The sequence below is a fragment of the Malaya genurostris genome, chromosome 2, assembly GCF_030247185.1.
Source record: "Malaya genurostris strain Urasoe2022 chromosome 2, Malgen_1.1, whole genome shotgun sequence".
NCBI classification, from domain to species: Eukaryota; Metazoa; Arthropoda; class Insecta; order Diptera; family Culicidae; genus Malaya; species Malaya genurostris.
In genome coordinates this window covers 288785116-288801109 of record NC_080571.1, presented here as the reverse complement: position 1 = coordinate 288801109, position 15994 = coordinate 288785116, and the positions used below count along the sequence as shown (strand labels likewise).

The window sequence follows — 15994 nt, the reverse complement described above, 5'->3', positions numbered from 1 at the left end:
GACGCAGCCATAAAAATTGACAGATTCTGAACCATTGCGAAATGGCAGCGGTTTTTGGTTGCGTCCATACTTTCTGGGACAGTCTTTATGTATTAAAATATAGTTTCAAGTGAAACATTGGATTCTAAAAAATTTCTAATATCTAAAACTGGGAATTTATTAATGATGTTGTTAGTCTTTAGCATCTTATTTTCTTGACGAAAATTTTAATATGGGGTTTTTCATTACCAGGATTTTTTTTCATTCAGTAATAGCCGTTCAACCGAGAAGGTTGTGTATAGAAGCGTACAGTTTAATAACGCTGGTTAGTTTACACGCGTTGAATACGACAACGGTTGAACTACAGGTAGAGACCTGTTGGCAGCAGCCGTTAAAACGTAAAATCGTGCTGCATAAGAGAGCCCTAGTGCTGGGCTAAGCTGGTGAAGGAAACAACAAAGGGCGTTTCCCAAGCTCTACCCAGGCCACAATATACAGCCACAAGTGCTGAGCAGGAAAGTGCAAACCCGGAATTTGGTATTGGTTTGCAAATCACTTCTACCCGGGAAGGCACATTGAAGAAGAAGAGTGCAAAGGCACACAGAAGCAGGAGAGTGCAAAAGCACACCGGTGCGAAGGCACTTCGGTGCAGAAGCATATCGGTGCGAAGCACAAGGAAGAAGGAGACAAGACAACTCGGTCTTTCCACTGCCATACAACACGCAGGTATACACCGGTGACCTGCGCTGGTTACAGCTGGCGAAGACAAAAGTAAATCGGAAATCGAGTGGTGCTGGATGTCAGGTAGCAGTAGCATCACATTCAACAATCAGCAACCAACAAGAACATCTAGAGCAACGAGGATCTACACGGCAGTGCAACGGAGATAGACAACAATTTCAAGGTAGAAGTTTTTTCTTTTCCTTTTAATTGAGTACTGTGTAGTGTTGGTTTCATTTTTTATTTTAAAGTTTGATTAAAAATTTTAATGTGATGGATGAATCCATGGACGTAAATCCTAGCATGAATCCTATACCCCCACGAACGAAAAAATATCAGGAGAGCTCTTCTGGGCCTTGGATAGTCTTTTTTAGACGTATATCAAAGCCATTAAACATTTACCAAATTTCTAAAGGTTTGACATCACGATACTCTTCAATCAAAGAGATCATAAAAGTAAATAACGATAAAATTCGTGTTGTGGTAAATAATTTGAAACACGCGAATGATATTGTCTCTTCGGAACATTTCAATAAAGAGTATAAAGTTTACATACCCTCCAAAGATGTCGAAATTGACGGTGTTGTTACCGAAGCGAGTCTTTCGGTAGATGATTTACTCAAGCATGGTGTTGGTCGTTTCAAGAACTCTATGCTTGAGGGTGTGAAAATACTGGAGTGCAAACAACTGTACTCAGTAGTTTATGAAGAGGAAAAAAAAGTTTATCGCCCATCAGACTCGTTTCGAGTGACATTTGCCGGGTCTGCGTTGCCGTCCCATGTCTATGTCGATAAAATTCGCCTCCCTGTTCGGCTTTTTGTTCCAAATGTAATGAATTGTACGAACTGCAAAAAATTCGGACACACAGCTAATTACTGTAGCAATAAACCAAAATGTATTAAGTGTGAAGGACCTCATAAAGATAATGATTGCAACAAGAAAATTGAAAAATGTATTTATTGTGGGGAAAGTCCTCATGAGGATATTTCAGTATGCACTGCATTTAAAGTGCACAAAGACAAAATTAAGCTTTCTTTAAAATCACGGTCTAAGCGCACATATGCAGAAATGCTTAAAACGGTCATTGATGTCCCCCCTTTGGAAACCGAAAACGGGTTTTCAAATCTAGAGGAACCAGAGGACTCTGACTCTGACGAAAATAGTGAAGATAATTCGTTTATCACTACCCAAGGGTCAGTTAAGAGAAAGAAGTCTTCTTCCAAATTACCAAAAAAGACACCTAAAGTTTGATCTTCGAAAAAAGATCCCCGTGTTAAACAAAAAAAGTCAAAGCCAAAGACTGTGCCTCCTGGTTTGTCAAATTCACAAACCAATCCAGGATCTAGCACAGAAAAAGGTAATAATCCTGTGGGCTCCATTTCACAGCCACCAACAGGATTACTGAAGTTTTCGGAAATTGTTGAATGGATTTTCTCAGCATTCAATATATCTGAACCCTTAAAGACCCTCATAATGGCATTCCTTCCAATAGCTAGAAATTTTTTGAAGCAGTTATCAGCTCAATGGCCAATTGTCTCAGGTTTTGTATCTTTTGATGGATAATTTATCACCCGCCGCAAATGATACAATCACTGTCCTGCAGTGGAATTGTCGAAGCATCATGCCAAAACTTGATTCATTTAAAATATTATTGCATAGTCAAAAATGTGATGTATTTGCTTTATGCGAAACATGGCTTACTTCAAACATAGCTTTAAATTTTAATGATTTTAACATTATACGTCTCGATAGAGACTCTCCGTATGGTGGAGTGCTTTTGGGAATTAAGAAATGCTGTTCCTTTTATAGATTAAACATCCCTTCAACTTCTAGTATAGAAGTTGTTGCTTGCCAAATAAACATTAAAGGCAAAGATATTTGCATAGCTTCGGTTTATATTCCTCCAAAAGCACAAGTTGGACAGCGACAGCTTAATGAAATGGTTGAAGCCCTTCCTGCTCCACGATTGATTCTGGGGGATTTAAATTCGCACGGAATGATGTGGGGTTCCGTTTACAATGATAGCAGGTCATCTTTAATACAAAACATTTGTGACAATTTTAGCATGACGGTATTAAATATGGGTAGCACGACACGGATCCCAAGACCTCCTGCACGCCCAAGTGCATTAGATCTATCTCTTTGCTCAACATCAATTCGACTAGATTGCACCTGGAAAATATTGCCTGATTTACACGGTAGCGATCATTTACCAATCATCATCTCAATTAGCTGTAACAAATGTATTGCTAATTCAGCTAGTTTTCCATATGATTTGACAAAAAATATCGACTGGATTAAATACCAAAGTAGAATCTCTAGTATTTTGAATTCAATGGAAGAGCTCCCTCCACTTGAAGAATATGACTTCCTCATTTGTTCGATTCTGGAGGCAGCAGAACAATCCCAAACTAAACGCTTTCCTGGGCCAACGACTAACAGAAGGCCTCCCAACCCCTGGTGGGACAAAGAGTGCTCAGAGGCTAAACTCGCAAAACAAAATGCTTGCAAGACGTTTCTAAAACGGGGAGGAGGAACTCCTCAGAATTTTGAAAAACTTATGGTTTTAGAAACCAAGTACAAGAGCATACTTCGAGCCAAAAAATGTAGCTATTGGAGACATTTTGTCGAAGGTTTGTCAAGAGAAACCTAAATGAGCACTCTTTGGAATACGGCCAGACGAATGAGGAATCGTAACGTGGGCAATGAGAGTGATGAATACTCGAACCGATGGATATTTGACTTTGCTAGGAAAGTTTGCCCAGATTCTGTTCCTACGCAAAGCATTATACGGGAATCTCCTCCAAATAATGGTTTTATTAATAACCCATTTTCAATGATGGAATTTTCTATAGCACTCTTGTCTTGTAACAATAACGCCCCTGGGTTGGACAGAATTAAATTCAACTTGGTGAAAAATCTGCCCGACATCGCAAAAAGACGTTTGTTGGAATTGTTCAACAAGTTTCTTGAGCAAAATATTGTTCCGCCCGACTGGAGACAAGTGAAAGTTATCGCCATTCAAAAGCCGGGGAAACCAGCTTCCAATCACAACTCATATAGACCCATTGCGATGTTGTCCTGCATCAGAAAATTGTTCGAAAAAATTATTCTACGACGTCTCGACACTTGGGTCGAGACGAATGGTTTGTTGTCAGATACTCAGTTTGGCTTCCGTAGAAATAAAGGGACGAATGATTGCCTTGCATTACTTTCGTCTGACATCCAAATTGCCTTCGCTCAAAAGCAACAAATGGCATCTGTGTTTTTAGACATTAAAGGAGCATTTGATTCAGTTTCCATTGATGTTCTTTCAGACAAGCTTCACCAAAATGGACTCCCAGCGGTTATAAATAATTATTTGCACAACCTTTTGTCAGAGAAACACATGCATTTTTCACATGGCGATTTGGCAACACTCAGAAATAGTTACATGGGTCTCCCGCAAGGCTCATGCCTTAGTCCGCTCCTCTATAATTTTTACGTAAATGACATTGACAGCTGTCTAGTAACCCCATGTACACTAAGACAATTGGCAGATGATGGCGTGGTTTCAGTTACTGGACCCAAAGCTATTGATCTGCATAAACCATTGCAAGATACCTTAGATAACTTGTCCGATTGGGCTGTTCATCTTGGTATCGAATTCTCTGCGGAGAAAACAGAGTTAGTCGTCTTTTCAAGAAAGCATGATCCCGCGCAGCTTCAGCTCCATATGATGGGAAGAATGATCCAACAGGTTTTAACTTTTAAATACCTCGGGGTGTGGTTCGATTCCAAATGCACGTGGTGAGGACACATTAGGTTTCTGATAACAAAATGCCAACAAAGAGTAAATTTTCTTCGAACAATAACAGGATCTTGGTGGGGTGCTCATCCGGAAGATCTAATAAAATTGTATCAGACAACGATACTTTCAGTGATGGAATATGGATGCGTTTGCTTTCGTTCCGCTGCAAACTCTCATATTATCAAACTGGAGCGAATTCAGTATCGTTGTTTGCGAATTGCTTTAGGGTGCATGCATTCGACACATACAATGAGTCTTGAAGTTCTGGCGGGAGTTCTTCCATTAAAAGATCGATTTTGGGAGCTTTCATCACGCCTGCTAATAAGATGTGAGGTGCTGAATCCCATGGTAATTAATAATTTCGAACGACTAGTCGAGCTTCGATCTCAAACAAAATTTATGACAGTATATTTTAACCATATGTCACAGGAAATCAACCCTTCAAGATATATTCCTATCCGTGTCAGCATCCTAAGTGCCCCTGACTCAACTTTATTTTTCGATACATCCATGCAGCGTGAAGTGTGTGGAATCCCGGATCATCTACGCTCGACGGAAATCCCAAAAATATTTTCAAGTAAGTTCAGGCATATTGACTCTGAGAAAATGTTTTACACGGACGGATCGCGAATTGAAGAAGCGACAGGGTTTGGTATGTTCAACAATAATGTTTCGGCCTCATTTAGGCTTCAAGAACCTGCATCTGTTTATATAGCAGAGCTAGCAGCAGTTCATTACAGTTTGAGTGTAATCGTCACATTATCTCCAAACCATTATTTCCTCTTCACAGATAGTCTGAGTGCAATTGAAGCCATTCGCTCAATCGCTGCTGGCAAAAATGAACCGTTTTTCTTGGGTAAAATAAAACAGTGTCTGAACGACATATTGAATAATAATTATCTAATCACTATAGTCTGGGTCCCGGCTCATTGCTCCATTCCAGGCAATGAAAGAGCCGATAATTTAGCCAAACGTGGTGCTATTGAGGGTGAAATTTATGAGCGACCGATTGCTTTCAACGAATTCTATAGTTCGTCTCGCCAAAGAACACTTGCCAGCTGGCAAGCATCTTGGGATAGAGATGATCTGGGTCGGTGGATGCACTCAATTATTCCGAAAATATCGACAAAGGCATGGTTCAGGGGACTGGATGTGAGTAGGGATTTCATTCGTGTGATGTCCAGACTCATGTCCAATCACTACACGTTAGATGCACATCTCCTTCGAATTGGGCTCTCCGAGACTAATCATTGTGCTTGCGGAGAAGGTTATCGTGATATTGATCATGTCGTTTGGACATGCGTGGAGTATCGTGATGTCAGATCTCAACTAATAAATTCTTTGCGTACCCAAGGTAGACTATCCAATATCCCAGTTCGAGACATTCTTGCTTGTCGTGACCTTCCATACATGAAACTTATTTATCATTTCATAAAGAAAATTGGAGTTTCAATTTAATAAAGGCCCCTTTTAAGACTTAGTTCTGATCCCAGCTGCGTCCATGAGTTCAACCAATAGCTAAATTAGAATAAAAATTATGTAATGATACAAACAAACTCGAAACAGTTTACGAAATTATCAACAAAATGTCTGAAAATAACAGCTTATTTAATAATTTATAGAAGTTAATCGTTTGGTTCAAATAATATTTCCGAGTAGATTTCATAATTAATGACGAGTTACCTAAGATGATATTTAAGCTAGAAGAGAATATGTTTTAATAAATTCAAAACGTTGTGACTATGTTAGAATTAAATTAGGATAAGAATATTATGTAAAAGTGATGCTACGGCGAAGAAAAACTTATGTAAACTGCCTTAAGAAATAAACGTATTTATGGGAAAAAAGTACGGGTGTGTAATGTCAGAGACATAACTGGATGTCGTGAATACGAATATGACACGCTTTATTTATACTTCCGAATTCGAATTGGTAGTTGATCGATTGTTTGAATTGTGCAACTTCCCCCTCTTTCATTACTAGAATTTTAAACGATGCGCCTAGACTAGATTACAGATTAGTTACATTAATCATTCTGAAACGCAATTAAATATTATGAAATAAGCAGTAGAGTTCTTTATAATAAAATAATCGATACGTTGACAACGACAGCCAAATTCGAAATGAAAAAAAAAAAAAAAAAATTCGCTTAATTCTTTGGGAGTATTATTATGGTTCTAAAAAGAACCGATTTGAAGAATTCTGAAATTAATAACTGGAACTGAGTTCAAGAATTAAATTTAGAACATAGAACAGACTCAGAACTCAATTGGATTTTAGTTCTAGAACTACAATCATTTTCCAGAATCCAATTCAGCACGCAGACTCTGAATTCTAAACTCATATTCCGGAACTAAGCTCTGAAATTTGAAGACGATTTTTCGCCATTAATAAAAAATGGGTTGTATAGAGGTACAGTAAAGTAAATTCCGCATAATCCTTTAGGAGTATTATTATGGTTTTAAGAAGAACCGAATAGAAGTCTGGAATAGAGAACTGGACCCTGAGTTCAAGACCTAAATTTAGATCCAATAACAGACTCAGAATCCAGTTTCAGTCGCTGCTGGTTCTCGCCTTGGTGGCCAGCAAGCGAATAAGAGATGCAACCTGAGCGTTTGAGGTTTTTATTAACCACGCAGAAGGTGCATTCTCTGTCGCTGCTGGTTGATGATTCCACTCCCACGACGTCTGCTTCCATCGAACGCACGAAAAGAAATGATCGATTTTCGCATTTTTTTTTTTTTTTGCATAAATATCTGTTTATTAATCTTATTTTTGTGTATTACATCAACATTTTACAGTACAAGTGTTTTGACCCTTTGGCCTTTCATCTTTGTTGTTCATACGATTCGTTATTAATAATAGGTGTTTTAGTTACTCTTGTTTTACATACTAATGTTTAATCATAATATTTATTTTAATTATTTATAAAATGTCTACCTACTTATAACTATCCCTAACCTAATACGTACAAATTTTGAATTATTTGTATTTCAGAGATTGAGCACCTCTCTTCAAATTTCGTGCAGTATTGTTCGAATTTTTGTTCTAGTATATCCAGTGAGGCCATCTCATGTACTTCACTAGTCCTTGTCCAAGGGGGTAGATTTAGAATCATCTTTAAGATCTTACTTTGAATGCGTTGAAGCCTAAGTTTGTGTGTTCGTGCACAACCCCGCCAAACAGGGACTGCGTATTCAATTGCGGGGTAGATGATTTGTTTATAGACGGCCATCTGATTCTTCAGGCATAGTTTAGATGTTCTACAAATCAGCGGATACAGAGACCTAATGAGTATGCTGCATTTTTGAACGATTTTGTCAACATGTGACCTGAATATCAGATGTCTGTCAAAGGTGAGTCCTAGATAGATAACTTCATCGGACCATTGAATGACCTCATCACCGAATCGTATTCTGCATTCGTCTGATGGAACAAGTTTTGGAGATCTTGAATGTGGAAACAAGATGACCTGAGTTTTTGCTGCATTGATCACAATTTTCCAGCTTGTAAAATATTCTGTTAAAGCGTCCAGACCTGTCTGTAGTTTATTTTTCAGAGCATTAATGACACGACCTTTGTAAAGAATGGCAGTATCATCAGCAAATTGTGACAGAACACCACCACCTGGAAGAGGTGGGATGTCTGATGTGAAAATGTTGTATAGAATGGGACCTAGGATACTTCCCTGGGGTACACCAGCAGGAATAGTAAATCTTTCTGAAAGTGCATTATTCAGAGAAACCTGGAATGCTCTATCTGCAAGATAATTTTTGATAATTTTAATAAGATACATGGGAAAATTATACCTATGCAATTTAAACACCAGGCCATCGTGCCACACATTATCGAATGCCTTTTCAATATCCAATATTGCCATGGCAGTCGTTTTGGACACTGATTTGTTTTGCTGGATGACGTTGTTAACCCTTGTGAGCTGGTGGATGGTGGATCTTCCTTTCCGGAACCCAAACTGTTCTTCCAGAAATATATCCTGTTCATCTGCAAAAGCAAGAATTCGCCTTTGTATTGACTTTTCAAACAGCTTGGATAGGGCAGAGAGTAAGCTGATGGGCCGATAGCTCTTGGAAAAGGAAGGATCTTTCCCCGGTTTCAAAACTGGGATAACTTTAGCTAACTTCCACATTGAAGGGAAGTAACCAAGCTCCCAGCACCTGTTAAAAAGTTTAGCTAAGAAGACAAATGAGCGAATACTCAAATGTTTCAGCTCAATGTTGAATGTGTTGTTGAAACCGGGGGCCTTCATATTTTTGGATTTTTTCACAAAAGCCATCAGCTCATTCGCAGTGACTCTACTTTCCTCAGGAACTAAGCTGTCTGATTGGTCAACCTCAGCTACGCTATCAGCAACGGCTCTTTCATATGGACTAACAATGTTGAGTCCTAAATTGTGAGAACACACAAACTGCTGGCCTAGCGCATTTGCCTTCTCTACTGGTGTGATTAAAGGTATTCCTTCAGCTGCGTCCTGGGGTGACATCAGAGGAGGAATAGGCTTCGGTTTTTTCTTAAGCACCTTCGTTAAGGACCAGAAGGGCTTTGAATGTGGGAGAATTTTTCGAAGCTTTTGCTGGAAGTTCCTGTTGCGAAGCTCAGATATCCTTTCCTGGATTATCCTAGTTAAGTTGTTATAAGTAGTCTTCCTATCTAGGATGCCAGTTCGTTGATACTGCCTCCGGTAGATATTCCGAAGTCGGATGAGTTTCTTGGTGACACTGTCGATTTGAAGAGAGGAACTCGGCATATGTTGTACTGGAACCGTCCTATCACGAGCGACTGTGATTGAATGCTGGAAGGAAGATAGGGCCGCATCGATTTCCATCGGGGAATCTAGTGGAACATTGATATTAATAAGTTGGTCGGCGATTTGTTGAAATTGGACCCAATCGGTGCGATAATAGTTCCTCCGTGGTTGAATAGGCACTGTTTCTGGTGAAGATCCCAACGTCAATATTACTGGAAAGTGGTCAGAAGAGAGCTCGTAGAAGACAACCGGAGAGCTGTCTATGGCGATGTTGCTGATGAATATATCCAAAATGGAATGAACTCCCGATCTGGAAAGTCGCGTTGGTTGATCCGGAGCGAAGATGTTGTATTGTCCAGCTTCGTAATCTTCGGCAAGTACGAATCCGTTTCGATTCTGTCTTCTGTTTCCCCACAGCTCATGCCGTGCGTTCAGGTCCCCAGCAATGATGAATTTGTTCTGTCGTCGAGTGAGCATAGCCAGATCTCGCTTCAATGATGCACACGTACCATCTCGAAGATTGGTTTGTTTGGGGCAGTACGCTGCAATGATGATGATGGGTCCCATCGTCGTTGTAATCTCAATTCCGATGGCTTCTATGAGTTGCAATTTAAAGGCTGACAGAAGCCTGTGCTGAATGGATCGTTTAATGGCAATGGCAACTTCCCCTCCTCTGGTAGTTGCCCTGTCGAGCCTGTGAATCCTGTAATTGGAAATAAAAATAGAAATTTCAGGTTTAAGATGAGTTTCAGTTAAAATAGCAATATCGGCATTCTTCTCTTGAAGAAAGTCGGACAATTCAGCAGTTTTGCTCCTGAGTGAGCAAGCATTCCAATTTACTATAACCAACTCATTATATTGCATATTCGATGATGAATTTGCCTAAGGCGTTGATTTGCTCTAACCGCGTTCTGCAGTTTCGTAGTTTTGTTGTCATTGTTTCAAAAATGACGATCAGTTGTTCAGCAGAGAATAAATCACCAGAGTCATCCTTTGCTTGTGGTTGATTATTGCCCCATCCAGGAGGGATTCTTGAGGAAGATTCTTTTTGAGATCCAGCGGCTGAAGTCTTTGGATTGCTGCGAGGAAGTGGCGGCAAATTCGGAATATCCCTCTTCGGTGGGAGCCGTGGGAAATTAACTTCATCCTTCTGTGGAACATTCTTGCGCGTTGATTGTTTGCGGGACGCCTGTTGTCGAATTTTTGTGAACTCAGCACGTTTGGGACACGATTTGCTAGTAGATGGATGGTCGCCATCACAGTTCACACATTTTACAGCGATGTCATCTAGTAGGCAATCGTTGGTATTGTGTGGTTCGGCACATTTCCCGCACCGACTTTTCATGTGGCAATTCCTCGCTCCATGGCCGTAGTTCAAACAGTTCGTGCACTGTGTGACATCCCGATGTACCGGTTTATACTTTTGCCATTCGATGATTATGTGAAATAACGATTTAATCGTTTTCAGTTGACTCATGGTGATGGAGCCCTTCTCCAGATGAATCAGGTACAGTTGATCTCTAAACTTTTTATCCGTATTATGTCGCTTCATTTTGAACACCATCAAAGGCTTTAGTCCAGCCTCCGACAGTGCCTGCTTTAGTTCGGCTTCCATCATGTCGGGTAGTCCTCGAAGTACAACCTTCATAGGTTTGTTGGCGGCAATATCGTGTGTGAAGTATTCCGCTTTTGTCTGCTTCAGATAACATTCCACTCCTTTGTAGTGGTTCAAAGCCGGAACAGTTATTTTGTAGCCTTCAGTACATAAACGGATTGTTGCCTGTAGTCCTTTGCTGATCAGTGTGTTGAAATCCGAGCGTAGAGTTGGTGGGAAGCCCTTCAGGTAGAAAGGCGGCATTTTTTCCTTCTTCTGCAGTTCCTCTTCGACATCTACTGGCAGATCAGCATATTGGTTTTTACTCAGCAAACGGTCGTTTACCTGTACATCACTTGGCTTCAGACGCTTAGCATCCTTTGGATCCTTCTCGGATCTATGGCGGTTTTTACCCATAGCTTGGGTAGGTAGACAACTGCGAATAAAAAATAAAACAAAATCGAAATTAGTCGTAGTAGGTTATTCGACCACGGTTCCCCTTTTATATGCATTCAGTTGAAGATATGTGCCTGACTACCTCAAAATCGTCGTCCTTGCGCGAAAAACCCAAGCGAAAGTAAAAAGTTTTCCGCGTTGTTTTCAAATTTTAAGAAAACTTAATTTTTGAGTTGTTTGTGGTTATCGCACACTGTTCAAAATATTATCCTGAATTCCTGATCATATTTTTGATGAAATGGTGAAAGAATTATGTTGCTACCATTAATACAAGTCGAGATATTCGCGATTAAGTTCTGCCCATTCTTCCATATGGCTAATTTTGAAAAGGCGCCCCATAGTAAAGTAAGTCGTATTCACGACAAAAAAAAAATTACCAGGATTTTTAATAGCCCGTTATTTATCACTTTTGAAGGTGTAATTTTTTCATATATGACAAGTAGAAATTAGTTTGGCTTTATTGCAACAAGCTACAAGATCGTTTCTGTCGACATTTCATTTCAATCATTCCAAATTATGGTATAAGCCCGATCACATAACAGCATTCTTACGCACTTAAAAGCGGTCTAGTGACTTGTCAAAAGTTTAAGAACTTTCAATTTCAACAATAAACATAATCGCAGCAACCAGTTTAAAAAAAAAATCCACGAAGCGCATAAGTCTAATCAAACCGGCTCTGAACACCGGTTTCCAGTTGGAATGAATCCAACAAAGCAAGCTTCTTTACCCAAAGCAAGTAGGGTAACATCAGCCATATTCATCTCAGCGCTTTTCCAAATGTCATCCAATTGAACGCTGTTCGCGCAGGCATTGAAGTACAGCCCGCTTTGCCTTATTTTATCTGCTTAATGTTCTGTCTTTGAATCGTTGTTGCATAACAGTTTGCCACCCCGCGGTGCAACAAAATCCGCTAAGCAGACAAATATATTATTTTATCGACCGCCATTTAGGTTACCTGTAATCTAAGGTGCCAATAAAAAATGTAATCTCTAATTCCATAGAACGAAAGTGTTGCCAAATTTAAACTAAATCGGACATATGTACAGCGACAGTCACCCTAGCAGATTGGTTGTGTGGCGTCCAGCCGATCATTTCAATTTAAATCCCCTCGCGACTTCATACTTCTTTTCTTCATTGGCCCGAGTGTGAGATGCATAGCGACAAGCTTACTGCCTACAACTACTGATCGTTTGTTTTTTTGTTGTTCATTCCAGCTCCTAAAGCCGATAAATTAACCGCTCGACCGAGACGACCGCTTGTGGTCGGTTATCGAACAAGTTCCGAGACGAAAAGTGGACTGCGAAATCATCCATCGGCTAAGAGCTAATGAGCCAATCAACATCAACAACAACAACAACAATGGAAGTCATCAAGCTGAGCAGTTAAAAGTAGGAAGGCGATAGCAGATTTGAATAATCAATTCGAGCCCCGAACCACGATCCCGCGCGCGAGTGCGAATAATGAGGTGAACAAATTTCGGTAGAGTACGCAAACGGAGAGAAAGAGAAGACAAAAAAAAAAGCCTAGAGTGTTAAGTGCAGTCCGTCTCTACACTTCAATAATGCAGTAATCGTTGAAAATAATCTGAAGTTGATACCGTCGAGAAGTTAGTGAAGTGTGGTTAATTTTTTGTTTGGCAAACTACGCCAAAAGAAGCTGACTGTAGAAAAACGGGTTAAGACGGTACTTCATCGGAAAGGATTTGAACGAAGAGTAAACCACGAACCCGAAACCGGGACCCGATGATCATCGAAGTACGGGTTCTGAAGGATGGGATATTTTTCGAAGCGAAACGTGTTCATCTACTGCTGCATATCGGCCTGCCTGTCGCTGGTAAGTCACTATTTGGTATATTTGAGATGACGCACAGTGGTTCAAAACTGGAAAAAGACGGTCAAAAATCTGTACTGACTCTCACTGATTTTCAAGAGCTAACGTGTCTTTGAAGAAGTTTTACAAGATTATATTACGCTTCTTTTGAAAGTGGCACCTTAATTTTTGTTAAGGGGGTAGTACCAATTTCGAATAAAAATATTATTTTTTTCACAAAATTTTTTTTTTCTATTTTATTTTGAAGCAAAAACATTTGAATTATTTTTGCTGTTGATATAAATAATGTGAAAAATAAATTTTTGAGATATATTCACTTTATTTTAAAAACAGTTTTTTTGGATTTATCTATGTAGAATCTACCTCTATTACCTAAGTATCTACTACAAAGTGCACGTGAACACGCATAAGCAAGCTCATGCTTGTAAGCGCAACTTAAGCAAATTGTTGGGATTTTTATTTTGTTTACTTTTCGACAATTAACAATATTAAAAAAAAATCTTAGTGAAACTCGGTGCAATTTTTTTTAGGCCTTTTCAAAGTTAATTTTAAATATTGAAAATTCGAAAAATTATCAAAAGTTCAACACATATTAAAAAAATGGAAACATGTTTTCCAAACAAAATATGAAAAAGTATTGTAAAAGTACAAACCTTTACAAAGAGATTTCATTTTTCAAAAAATTGAGTTATCGCGAAGCAACACGTTTTTTAAGACGATATTTTGATCGTGCGCCGCTCACTTAGAGATTTGTGAAGCAGCTCCGAACCGATCAGTTCACTAAAGGGAATCGATTCAATGTATCAGCTCATCAGCTCATTTAGATTGAACTGAAGGTTTGTTTTGAACGCCGTTTTTCTTACTCCATTTTTTTTTCATATGCATGATCGAAATCATTGAAGCACAAAGAACAATGCTATGCAAGCTAACCTGTCTGCGAATTATCATTATGTCATATTTGAGAATATCTGCAAAAGTGGCATCGCTGAATGTACTGAGTGAGAGGTAGGATTTCTTATTGACAATGGCTCATTCAATCTGTTAAAGAAGGATAGATACACAATTGGAAGAACAAACAAAAGCTCATGCACGCATTTCTTCTCATTCACAATTCGCTCTTCAAGAGCCGAAGATCCGTTCAGCTCGTAGCTTGTTTCCACCTTACCAGCAGGGATGCCAGGTCGTTTTTTCAAAAATCTGTGATCAAGCCAAAAATCTGTCTGTGCAAAATCTGTGCACGTTTCGATAATAGCTGATCGGAATCATTTTGGTAAGCAAAAAAAGGTCTCCATATTTCCTACCGCTCTGTAATTTTTGGTACTAAACTGTGATCGATTTCAGAATCTGTGTAAATCTTTGACCATAGGAATATATTTTCCTATAAGTATTGTAAAAGTTTGTTGCATTAAGTTGCATATTTCGCTTCGGCACAAGGTTTCCTAGGTAATAAGAGGTAAAATGATGTATAACTTTTCAAGAAAAGAATAAACCTATGCATTACCTTCTACAAAATTCTGGGATTTTATATCTTCTACAATTATTCCAAAAAAAGTATGTATAAAAAATAACCTGTAACAAGTTATGATTAGAAAACTAGTTTTAAGGGGGTTGTCATAATTCAATAACTAAAACTAACTTTGAAAAGGCATAAAAAAAGTTCCATCGAGTTCCACTCAGATTTTTTATTATAGTATTGGGCATATCTTTTCCTATAAATTTTGTAAAAATTAGCTGCACAAAGTTGCATATTTCGCTTCGGTGTAAGGTTTTATCATAGGTGAAAAAAGGTAAAATGTTGTATAACTTTGCCAGGAAACAACAAACCTATGCACTACCTTCAACAAAAATATGGGATTTTGTATTTTGTACAATTAGTCCAAACAAAGTATGCATAAAAAAATAACTCGAGACAAGTTATGAGTAAAAAACTGATTTTAAGGGGGTTGCCATAAAAACGCTTTGTATATCCGAAACGGTGCGACCTAGACTTTGGTATATTTGACAAAGTAAATTATTTTCAATAGTTCTGAAACTTTGTAGAAGAAAAAAAATTTCTATCTCTTCAGAAAACAAAGTTATGGTTATATTTTTTGTCAAAGTAGGCGATGAATAATTAGGGATAGAATCACATTACGCGGTATATATTTGTAAATAATTTCTTAAAAGCAACTATATGCATAAAAATAACGGTATGGCAGCTACTGATTTATGTCCACGTTTTTATTGATTCGAACCACTGTGTGACGCAGACATTTTTGTCAAAATAAATCCAGATCATTGGAATTCGGGGGAATTTCGCGTTCTATTATTTTCGGTTTTACGCACGAAGCGGTGCCGAATTTTCATCAATCACACGGCACGTTTTTGTTTGCTGCCATACCATCCATTACCATCCGAGCCGCTACGGTTTGCCGTGCAATTGGTGCAAACAAAAGCGAACGTGAAATTTCGACCTCCAACAAACTTGTTGGATGTGCTTTGAATTTGGCGGTCTACCAGATTGCATAACTGAGTGAATAATTTCCTTGGGTAGGTATAAGGCTAGGCCTTCTAGGTGCCGCTAACGCCTCCGTCAGAGCAATTTTACGATCTGACCCGATCGGAAAGGTGCGGCAAAATTTGGGCAAAATTGGTTACTTGAAGGGTTAACGGAATCAAATCGCAATCATTGCATTAAATGTTTTCGAAGTGCCTGCTTCAAGATGGTCCAATGTTTCTCAATTGGCCGTAGCTCCGGTTTCGGCTCGAAGAATTCGGCACAAACTTGACTGCATTAGATATTTGAGGGCTTTTGACACCGCGTCGGTGCTCGATTTTGTGCTAAGTGAACATAACTATTTTTATTTTTGCGTTACACTTT

The 15994-nt window shown here is 39.0% G+C and overlaps 1 protein-coding gene across 4 annotated transcripts in view; it reads left to right on the top strand.

The window, feature by feature from the left end:
• Nucleotides 1-15994, top strand: part of LOC131430482 (uncharacterized) — a 105456-nt gene that overhangs the window by 53849 nt on the left and 35613 nt on the right. For all 4 annotated transcript variants that reach the window (XM_058595502.1, XM_058595501.1, XM_058595500.1 and 1 more), the window contains one exon: nt 12519-13137. In XM_058595502.1, the coding sequence (XP_058451485.1) occupies nt 13075-13137 (63 nt within the window). In that variant the 5' untranslated portion in view covers nt 12519-13074. The remainder of the gene's footprint in view (nt 1-12518; nt 13138-15994) is intronic.